We start from the raw sequence: 11,870 nt of genomic DNA, 5'->3' as shown, positions 1-11,870 counted from the left end.
AGTGAATCCGTCTGGTCCTGGAGCTTTATCACCATTACAACTGGATAACGCCTTAAGAACTTCCTCTTCAGAGAACAGAACCTCAAGTATATCACTATCCAGCGTAGAAATAGCATCAAAATGCAAACCATCAAGTTTTGGTCTCCATTCCAAAGTCTCAGTGTAGAGCTGTTGATAAAAAGAAACAATAACCCTACGTATCTCGTCTTCTTTCCACAACTATGTACCATTCACACGAATACGCCCAATATTATTGTATCTTCTATAAGCGTTAGCAAGTCTGTGAAAGAATTTAGTGTTATGATCACCTTCTTTAAGCCACAAAGCCCGAGATTTCTGACGCCACGATATCTCCTCCATAGTAGCAATCTCAGCAAAAGTCGCCTAACAAAACGCTCTTCTAGAGCGTAGAGAATCCGTATCTTGCCCTATCTCATCAAGACGATCAAGTTCAGCGATATCAGTTAGGACTCTATTTTTCTTCCATTCAAGATTACCAAACACTTCTTTATTCCACTTCTTAAGCTCAGATTTGAGAATCTGAAACTTCTTAGCAAGCACATAGCTAGTAAAGCCAGTAAACGTTGTTGTTTCCCACCAGGACTGGACCTTCTCTTGGAAGTCCTCAACTCTCAACCACATATTTTCGAAACGAAATGGAGTCCGTCTAGATCTCATACCTCCACAATCAAGAACTAAGGGCACATGATCAGATGTGACTCGAACCAAAGCTGATTGCGTGACATCCGGGAACTTCTCCTCCTAATCTCCAGAAATCAGGAATCTATCAAGCCTCGATAAAGTAACTGGGTCTCTGCCGCTAGACCAGGTGAAAGTTGCCCCTTCCAAAGGCAAATCAATAAGAAGGTTACCATCAATAAAGTAAGAGAACTGGGTCATCTCGGAAGACCACCTCCCCCCTGTGGATCTTTCAAATGGAGACCGAACAGAATTGAAATCCCCGCCTAAGCACCAAGGCAACGACCACAAGTCCTTAATGTAGCTAAGTTCCTGCCAAAAAGCAGGTCTATCACAATCAATAACTGGTCCATAAACTCCAAAAAATACCCAACTGAAGTTATCATCTTCCATTTGAAACACACAAGACAAAGAGAATAACCCTTTCCAGGTACTCGTTCTGGACATCCATCTAAGGTCCTACATAATAAGAATGCCGCCTGATGCACCATAGGCGTTCAAGGCTTCCCAATCCACAAACCTACTTCCCCAAAGGCTTCTAACCACATAATCAGAAATAGAAGCTAACTTAGATTCTTGCAAACAAATAACATGGGCATTCCCCTTCTTCAAAGCAACTTTTACCACCATTCTTTTGTCCGGATCATTTAATCCACGGACATTCCATGTAATAATTCGTATCTTCATTGAGAACCGAAAATAATCAGTGCCCCTCCTCCCTGCTTCCCACTTCTAGTCCTTCCCCTTTCTTTATTCACCCCATTCTTCCCTTCATAATTAACATTGGAAATAAGGTTCTTGACCTCCTGATCACCTTTCCGATTTGTATGTTTTCTATTTTTAACAACTTTTGTGTGTTTAAAGGTCTCTGCATTATTGTTTCCTGCCATAATATTATGAAGAATGGTTTGTATTCGATCATCATCTCCTTCCGATGAGACACCCAAAGCTTTACTGACCTCGCCAATATTCTCCAACACCCAGTCCATACCCAAGTCGTTAACCGTCTCTAAACAATCAGGGTGCACAGTTGCTAAGGGTTCCATAATGTCCACATCAGATTTATCAATATCGCAGGCTAGAGGACAAATCTGTTTAGACTGATCATCAAAGTCCTCCCCTTTGCTTTCAACATTGTTCTGATACAAGTTTAAATGCAGATTTAACTCTGTTCCAGGGTCATCCATAAGATTTGTCATTAAATCTTAGGTAGAATTCGTCCCAGTCACGGAGGGTAAGCCATTGAAGCCTTTTAGAGCAACACAGAGCTTAAGTTCATTAAGTAAAGTCACGGCTAGATCATCTGTCAGCTTAAAATGAAGGTCTCATCCAACACAAACTGTCACTTCGTTGGAACACTCCATACTTCCGAACTTGGTCATTTAAGACAATGATTCGGCATCCCATGGTACAATAGCTTCAGAAAAATCTCTCTTTTGATCCAAACGATCCTCCGCTCCACCTTCACCATTTCCCAACACGTTACTCATAGAAGGGGAAGAAGATGAGCTCTTCGGATGAGAGACAGAGGTCAGACCTGGAGAAGGAGAAAGAGAGCGTACTACCCATTTCTATTTTTCAGTATATGTCCATCAAGGTCGACTACCTGAGACAACCGGCTATCTTCGCTTTTTTTTCTCAGTCTGATGGTGAAATGATGAAGATGAGAGAGTTAGATTTTGGGCTTGAGTTTGAACCTAGGCTTTCCTTGGATCTGATTCGTTAAGAACTGCAACAGAAAATGAGTTGGGTCCTCTAAGAACCCGTCTTTTAGTGTGGGCTGGCTTAGGCCCAAAATCAGGCTTGAACCTTAACGCTTTAGTTTGCCCATAACTCCTCCGGCCCAAATCAACTTTAGGCTAAGCTATGTGGCCCAACCCAGCGTCCTCACCAACCCTTGTAGATAAGGATAATGTCGAATCTGGAAGAGAGCCTATACGAGTGCCACATGTAAAATTATTCTTATCAGTAAAAACGCGCGTGACCAGCGCGTGTCGTTGGCTCGATCTTCCTCGCACCCATACTTCCTCCAGCTTATGATTAGGTCCATCCCAGCCTTCAATACTCTCTGTCGAGGGGACCAATGTCGGCACAATTTCTTCCCAAAACGCCACCTTGTAGCAGAAAATGTCATCATTAATAAACACAAATGGCGGACAGGTCGATCCTATTCTCACTGTAATCTGAACACTTTCGGTGTCCCTTGTTTAATCGGTAACAACTCCCACAAAACCGCTGCATAACTCCCCTACTTCAACAAATAGAGCATGACACCATAAGTGAAGGGGAAGTCCAAACAGCTGGATCTGTTTGAGACCTTTTTCTCTAAAGACACCACAACATCCGACCCTAAAAGACCACACATTGAGCCGTAGGGTTGCAGATCCCCAATGACGCTGTCCTTCCTTCAACACACGTTATGCTTCGGCCTGAGAAGGAAACCTGAAAAGGAGCATCGAATCTGATAATGGAGTAACCCCCACACCAAAGGACGTATTCCATGCTTTCGCCACCCATTCTTCCACACAATCACATCCCCCAACTTCTTTATCAAAACGACCAACCAAGCAAGACAAAAGTACTGATTTCCTCCCTTTAACGGACTTCCCATCGATGTACAGTGATGGTCCTCGATGCGAAACAGCCAACTTCACATTCCCAGTTAAAGAAATTCTCAGGATCCTTGTAGTTTCTAAGTAAGATTTCATCGCAGATAAAACAAAGAAGAAAGAAAAAATAAAGAAAAGGACAAAGTCACTATCGTATTGGAATCGCCCCTAGTGGGGTGAAATCGCCCATAGTGCACTTTGCCACGTCTTGGTTTGATAAGTAAGAAATACAAGAAATTTTTTTTTAAGCTAAAAATTTGAAAGCAAAAGATTGTTATTAGGAGGGAAGGGAAAATGTTATATGATTTTCGGAAGATTGTTATTAGGAGGGAAGGGAAAATTTTATATGATTTTCGGACTCCAGTTAGAAGCTTGTTGAGGTAGAACCTTTTTTTCATCACAATCATCCTCTCCTTTATCCCATAGAAATGGGGTCGGCCACATGAATTCTTTTTTTTCACTCTTTCCAATTATACACCATGGTTTCGACCTATTTTTCATGTAATATCTTAATACTCCAGCTAGATCCCAATTATTCGGTTGAAGTTTGCCCTTCATACAAATTGTTTCTATTATTTATTTGAAACAATCTTCAAGGAATAATGACTTCTGAGAACACTAGTGATAATTTTTAATGTTTTTCCAGGTAAGCAAAACTTTCAGGTAAATGATGATTTTTGGTCTGAGTTGAGTGGAGAGTTGGGAACATCTCCTGTGATGAAGCTCACATAAGAGAAACTATGCATGTGGCTCTAACATTGGCTGCATAGAAACCAGTGTTAATGACTTTTGGAATATTGATGTCGTTGCTCTCAAGGTTCCTCCCCAATGGATGCCATGGTAACACTACTAGTGCTACTACTTTCTTTATTCTTCACGGTTAATTACTTTATAATCAATTAAGCAACTAGTTGCTCTGTTTTTGGGCTTTCTTTTGCTTGCCAGCTGCTGGTTTTAATTTTTTTTTTTTTTTTTGTTAGCCTTAGTTCTGGCTTATTTACTTTATCTGGGCACTACTGCTTGTCAGACTTACTACATATTCTTCAACTTCTTATTATGGGTCCAACTATGTACAGAACTAATGCAGGAAACAATTGAAAAACCTATTTGCTTAACAATTAAAAGAAATAAAATTGAAACCTAAAAAGTTTAGTCATAAGAACTAAACCGAGTGTACTTGGGCAAACCTTATAAGGGACTATTAATTGATTGATGTGGCAGGTTGGCTAAGTTCCATAGTCATAAGAACTGAAATTGTTAAGAATTGTTAGAAATGACCACCGGCTCTAAAATTAAAGATTGACTGATAGAAATAATGAGAAGATAATTAAGGCATCTGAGCTATGGCAGCATTGTTAAATGTAAAAAGTTGGACAAATATTGACATACCTTGGTAGAGGTACATTGTTAAGTTTCACCAAAAGATGATCTTTTTGCAGTTGTCTTAATTTTTATAATTCATTCATTTAAAATTCTAGACTACACTGAAAACTTTTGCGTGGATGTGGAATTTATCACTTCGAATGCGGTAGAACTAAAGCATATTGAAGTAATGCTGTGTTGGGAAGTCATAACAAGTTCCAAAAATTGGATCTTAGAATTTGGAATTACAGTCTTCAAATACTTTAATCATAGGAAACTACCTCTCTGCACTCCTCCATTTCTACCCACCGGGTATCAACTCTGAAAGGCTTCTTCCATTGCCTCTACCAACCCATCTCAAATCCACCAATAATGCCATATGATCCAGACCTAAAACTTTGATGTGGTGAAGGATAGATTCCAGATAACAGTCCAACCAACCCCTATTGCTCAATGCTCTGTCCAAATCGTAAAATTTCATATTGATTTCATATTGATTTATGTAACAAACAAAATAGAAATAGTCCTTTGAGAACTCCTTTTGTTATACCATTTATGATCTATAATATTTGAATTTGAAGAACTTATATAATGTACTTTTTGTTTTCTGGATCAAAAGATATTGATGAGTGCAAAGGTCCAAAGAAGAATGTTTGTCCAAAGGGTTCTCTTTGCAACAACACAGGAGGTAGCTACTCATGCACGTGCCCACCAGGTTTCTATAGCGTTCAGGGAAATGGAATTGGATGCATACCGGACCAAGGGAGACCATCATTAGTTCTAATTATTGCTTTAGGTACAATTTTTTGCTATTCTCTTATACCTTCCTCTCCATGAAATTGTGCTCATCTTTTCTGCACATGCAGGCATTGGAATTACTATTGGGATTCTGGTCTTAATTGCTATTGGTATATGGTGGCACCGACGGCGATGAAGATAGGCTGGTAACGGAGGAACAGCGGTGAACTCGGCTGGTTCGAATGGTGGTGGAAAAGGAAGCTTCCCTCTTTGAAGTCTTTGAGAGATCCCACGGTGACTGGTCTTTGTGATACTCCCAGATTTCCGAATACGGGTTGGCTAGGCCTACGCCTGAATACCCGAGGATATCAAAAACGAATCGGCAATAATCGAATACAAAATACAAATATGATAAATAAGAATAAATAAAATGCTGTAAAGAAACTAAAATGACAATCCAATAATTAATCCTCAGAATAAATTTTCATTAAATAATAACTTATTTCGATATAACCAATACTCCAAACTAATACAACTCCGGAATTCATACTATGTGGACCCCTAGAAAATTCCAACTGAACAAGTGACGACAATAAATGTCTACATCAGAACACTAAAACATAAAAGAAACTCCTATGTAGATAATCTGAAAGAGTGAAGTAGATCGATCCCTGCTCAGCACGAACAACCTCTACTCCTGACGAACACCTGAAAAATAATAGTGGGTCAAGCCCACAAACAAGTTCTACTCTACTATAATCTAAGCAGAGATCCGATACACACATACATGCTAGTCAATCCAACAATAACAAGTAGTCCGTAGATATACACACACACACACACACACTAAAGGAACCTCACCAGACTATAGGGTTGTCTCAACCTGAATAGAAGGCAACATGCAAAACGTACATATAGTGGGCATGAGTACCTAGACCTACCAGGGTACACAACTACACTATATCTAGCTACACATCCCTGGTAATATACGCGCCCTAACCACTGATCCTGAGACTCAAGCTCATATCATAGCACATAATTATATATGTAAAATTCATCCTATCCAACTATAAGTAATCCTCTATAATTAATCCTCTACAAATAATCCTCTATAATTAATCCTCTACAAGTAATCCTCTATAAGTCATTCAACTTGTTCAGCTGATCTGAATTGAATATAAGGAGGACTTAACATTTTAGTTAATCTATTTCCTTATACAAAATAGGTAGGACTTAACTGATAAGTTAATCCATCCTTAAAATGCAACCATCCATACTGGTGCATTACATCACACAATCCATAATTGATGAAAATAAATATAATATTACATCAATTTAAATCCAGAGATGAGTACAGTATAAATCAGGCATATATATGATCATATTATACTGACAATAAATGACTAAAATCATATACATACAATACGAGATCATGTTAGATTAAAATTAAGCATTTATATCCTCTACCAACAACATATATGTATAATTAAAGTCCATGTTGTTCTTATCATTAGCATATTAATATTTCATTATACATTTCAATCCTCAATAAATCTATTTAAACAGATTTAAGACATTTAAAAAATAGATTCATCACATGTAAGCATATACAATATGCAAAAATTCCAAAATCAGTTCCCAGTGCCAAACCGGTCGACCAAAGTAGCTATTTCGGTCGACCGAAATACCCAATTTGGTCGGCCGAAACACCAACTTGTCCCATTCCTCTGAACCACTTTGGTCGACCGAAACAGCAAACCGGTCGACCGAACCTCCGCGGCTATTCATCTTCTTCTTCCCCGACGAACCTGCTACTTCAAACCTCCATTGTTGAAGGTTCAAAGCTTACCAACTACATCCCAAAGTGTTTCCATTAATTTATAAAGTCCATACACATCTTAAACACGAATTAAAACATGGTTTCATACAATAAATTTTAATATCAAGATAACATACGTAAAAACACATATAACCATATATATTCCATTTTAATTCAATTTAAGCATGCATAAAAAGTTGATTTATTATCTGATTAATCCCTAGAATTAACTAAGCATGTAAAGAACACAGATCTAAGGGAAAGAGTAAGAGCAAAACTTATCTTAAGGGTTTGATTAAACCCCAACTCCTTCTTCTTCCTAAACTTTTCCGACGACCTTAGTTGTCGTTGTAGCTCTCTGTTGTACTGTCTTAGCTAACACGCAGCCTCTCTTTCTTCCTTGTAGGTTTGGCCTTCAACCTTTGTCCTAGCCTCTCCTTCTCTCCCTCACGTTTTCCTCTCAAAAACCCTCTGTAAATTTTCTCTCTATATATGAATATAATATATCACGTACTAATATTTTAGCCTCCCAGACTTATAACAGTATATATATATATATATATAAGCTAAATACAATTTAACCTAATCCTACCCCAACCATAAGTCTGCTAACATAAGGCAAAGATAAAGAAATAAGGAAAAATAAAATAAAAGGCAACTAAATTATATAATACGTATATACATAACTTTTATATATAACATTTAATATATAATTTTATATATATATATATATATATATATATATATATATCTGACCAACTCATAATATATTAATACTAATGCTATTAACATAATAGAGTAATATATAGACCATCTCATAATATATTAATACTAATGCTATTAATATAATAGAGTAATATCCATGTATATACATATAGAACTATCCATGGGTAGGTATCCATACCCATGTAAACCTCCTATCCAAGTAGTCCATGTGACCCAATTTGTTGGTTCATTACTACAATTCATATCCATCTTATTAAACTAAAAATAAAATAAAATAACCATTTAATCTACCAAATAAAAATTACAATGAATTCACATCATTAAAGCACACAATTTAATTTAACAAATAATACAAATAACACATAGACAAACAGGCAATTAATCAAGTAACACTTAAATAAATTTAAACACTCAAGCAATTAGCCAAATAATCAATTAATCAAATAAAAATGCAATTAAAACAATTAAATAAATACCGAGACTATCCTTTTAAAATAGGAGTATTACAGTCTTCGAAACGGGGAACAAGAATTTTGATGGCGGTAAAGAGGACGTGGACTCACGATGAAGAAGCGGCTGGTGCTAACGAGCAAGGTAGTGCTCGATGAAGAGGATCCCATGGTGAGCACTGTGATACCCCTGAATTTTCGAATGCGAGTTGGTCAAGCCCACACCCGAATACCCGAGGATATCAAAACAAATCGGCAATAAACGAACACAGAGTACAAAAGAATAAATATGAATAAATAATTTGCTGAAAGAAAACTAAAAGAAAAATCCAATAATAAAACCTTTTAATAAATGTCCATTAATAATAAGATCATTTTGATATAATAAATCCTCCAAATAATACAACTCGGGAATCCATACTGTGTGGATCCCTAAAAACCAATCTGAACAAGTGATAGCAATAACTGTCTACAACTGAAGAACGAAACATAAAAGAATCTTTTATGTAGAATCGGAAGAATGAAGTAGATTGATTTCCGCTCAGCACGAACAACCTCTACTCTTGACGAACACCTGAAAAATAATGGTGGGTCATGTAATACCCCAAATTTCAAAAGGATAGTCCTGGTATTTCATTTATTGTTTAAATTGCATTTTATTTGTTTAATTGATTTAATTCCATTTTTATTTCATTTATTTTTGTAATACCCCAAATTTCAAAAGGATAGTCCTGGTATTTCATTTATTGTTTAAATTGTATTTTATTTGTTTAATTGATTTAATTGCATTTTTATTTCATTTATTGTTTAAATTGCATTTTATTTGTTTAATTGATTTAATTGCATTTTTATTTCATTTATTGTTTAAATTGCATTTTATTTGTTTAATTGTTTTCATTAGCTGATTTATTTGAATTTTCTTTTTCAAAAGTTGTTTGAATGAATTGGCATTTTGATTATATTGGTTTGTTAATTATTTGTTTTATTGAATTTAATTAAATTACTGTTTATCGTAGGGTTTTATTTTCTTTTAGGGTTTCACGTTTTTGACTGAGGTAGAGTATAACAGTATTTATGTTTCCTTCTTGGATAGAAATTTTGGATTAGGGTTTTAGTTTAAAACCTATAAATATATTATTAAGACAACTTAGGGTTTTAAAAAGTCTTTACACCACTCCTATTCACGTATCAAAGACAAGAAAGAAACACAGAGAGAAAACAAAGACGTGAGAGAAACAGAGCAAGGCTTGAGGGGAATTTTACAGAGAGGACCAAGGAGGTTGAGTAAGGATTCGAGACGGAGTTATAAGAAGCTTGACGGCGTTCAGAATTGCCGGAAAACTTAGAGACGACGCCGAGATTTCATAACTGAAATCACAGGCAAGTTCTTCTCTTTCTCCTTCTCTTTGGCTTGTATTCTGTGCACCTAGATAATCTTTAGGGTTTAATCAATCAGTAATTGGAATTTACCTGTTTAAGTTATGCTATATTGATGATCTGTGGTGTTGAAAATAAATCTATTGCAGTGCATACAAGTTTCGTTCCAGTTTTCTGTCCTGCAAGCATGTTGTTTCTATTGTAACTTTAGTCTCTGTATTTGATTGCAACTACTGTAAACAAAATATAAGAACAATACTGGGGTTATATAAAACTCATAGGGTTGTTATTATTCTGTTTTAAATATGTGTTGCAATTTATTCCGTTTCAATTTGTCAAATAGTTTCAGATTTGTTCCTATCGCATGTTAGTTCGGTAGCAAAATTTAATCTCTGTGATTGGGTCTAATGGTTGTTATCAAACCTTTGGGATGTTCTCGGGTGTTAATAAGATACTTAAGATCAGTTTAAGAAACCAAACAGAAGGGTTGTAGTTGGCCGGAGTTGGAACAGATGTCAGAATAAAGCTGAAACGGAAAGGAAGCTCAAAGGGGGAGAGAGAGCCGACTCTGGAATGCCAAGAGCCGGCTCCCACCTGTTAGAGCCGGCTCTAAGGTGTGGTAGAGCGGGCTCTATGTCACCTTGAGCCTGCTCTACTTTTCTAAAGTAGGCTCTTTCTTTGTTTTGTGCGTAAAAGTGACTTTCAGTCACTGTTTGGGCATTCTGGGTTATTAATCAGTTTTAAAATTTTAATTGGGTGTTTAAATAATAATTTTAACATGTAACTAAGGTCTTGGATTGCATAAATTTACCCCTTAGTTTTAAATAGAATTAATAGTACGCTATTTGACAACTTTGTGTACAGTTAACGACTGAAAGGAGATTTGTTGATTAATTTTAATCTGACGATTTAGGGTGCTATAAAATGATTTTAAATTTATTTTAGATGCACGATGAAGTCTTTTAAAGTAATATATTGGACTTATGGCATAATGGGGGCTCTGTGCTAAAGGATACAACAAAATATAAGTATATAACTTAGTACTCTGTTACCGGATGGAGGGAACTAAATCGCTTAGATTAATTTAGCGATTTATTGGACTATATTATTATTATAGAACTAATTTTAAATACATGATAGGGTCATTGTTTTATTAAATTTGAACTATGCATGTGTTGGATGTTAATTGTTAGAATATTTAATTCTTCAATGCAATTACATGGATTACTACTGGATTTTAATTGCTAGATTGTTAATATTCCTTCTGCAATTATTTGGATATAAATTTTGGATTGTAAATTACTAAACTGTTATATATATGATGTAATTTACAAGGGTATGGATAGACCACATCAGTCCCTTGACAAAACTGTTGCGCTTCTTTTCCTCTGTATCCACCTTCTCCGGTGCAAAGAGAGACAAGGGTGTGAACTGCTGCTCATACTCCGCCACTGTCATGTTTCCCTGCTGCAGACTTAGAAACTCGGTCTTCATAGCTGCCCTGACTGCATAGGGAAAATATTTCTCATCAAAGCGAGCACTGAACTCATCATAAGACAATGTCATCCTCTCCTCTGAGGTGGTAACTGACTCCCACCACTGTAGTGCATCCCCAACTAGCTTGAAAGTAGCAAGCATCTGTTTCTGAACCTCCGTGCACTGAACCAAACGAAGATGACGCTCAATGTCCTGTTTCCACTGGTGAGCTGCTCTCGCATCGGTTGAGCCTGAGAACACAGGTGGACTCCCCTTTGTGAAAGAGCTCCTAGCCTTTCCCCAAGAATCCGTCTGAACCACTGGTGCTGGTACAGGTGTCGGCTGTACCTGAGGCTGATTCCGAAGTGCAGCTGTTACCCCAGCCTCTATAGCCCGAGCAATGAGGTCATTGAGGTGAGGAGGAATCTCTGGATCTTTGACCTGGTCCAGAGTCTGTTGAACATTTTCTTGTTCCTCCTGAAACTGATCCATGTCATCATGAAACCCAAGCCTTTGCTGCTCTTCCTCCATTTGCTGACGCCGTAGGAGATATTGTTGCCTACGTGCTGTTCTCCTTTCCTTCCTAGTTCCTTGCATGTTCTGTCCATTTCTAGC

The 11,870-nt window shown here is 37.0% G+C and overlaps 1 protein-coding gene across 1 annotated transcript; it reads right to left on the bottom strand.

Annotated features, from left to right (window-relative positions):
- Positions 1-384: 384 nt before the first annotated feature.
- Positions 385-1,329, bottom strand: LOC132270774 (uncharacterized). The gene is made up of 3 exons (XM_059771980.1): positions 1,188-1,329; positions 808-1,085; positions 385-762 (listed from the first exon to the last, which is right to left on the bottom strand). Exons 1-3 carry the CDS (start codon positions 1,327-1,329, stop codon positions 385-387), a joined length of 798 nt encoding a protein of 265 aa, XP_059627963.1.
- Between the last annotated feature and the right edge of the window lie 10,541 nt (positions 1,330-11,870).

This window comes from Cornus florida, unplaced genomic scaffold (genome assembly GCF_030987335.1).
Source record: "Cornus florida cultivar Cherokee Brave unplaced genomic scaffold, ASM3098733v1 CherokeeBrave_3.0.0_Hap2_Chr01, whole genome shotgun sequence".
Taxonomy (NCBI): Eukaryota; Viridiplantae; Streptophyta; class Magnoliopsida; order Cornales; family Cornaceae; genus Cornus; species Cornus florida.
The sequence above is the reverse complement of the archived record's forward strand: the minus strand, read 5'-3'. Positions and strand labels throughout refer to the sequence as shown.

Excerpts from the sequence above, each read along its gene's own strand:
- LOC132270774 (XM_059771980.1), bottom strand. The coding sequence starts at position 1,329 with ATGGTGGTAAAAGTTGCTTTGAAGAAGGGGAATGCCCATGTTATTTGT. Across the intron at positions 1,086-1,187 it reads GGAAGCCTTGAACGCCTATG|ATGATAACTTCAGTTGGGTA; the intron begins GTGCATCAGGCG and ends TTCAAATGGAAG. Across the intron at positions 763-807 it reads GGTCTAGCGGCAGAGACCCA|GAGGAGAAGTTCCCGGATGT; the intron begins GTTACTTTATCG and ends TCTGGAGATTAG.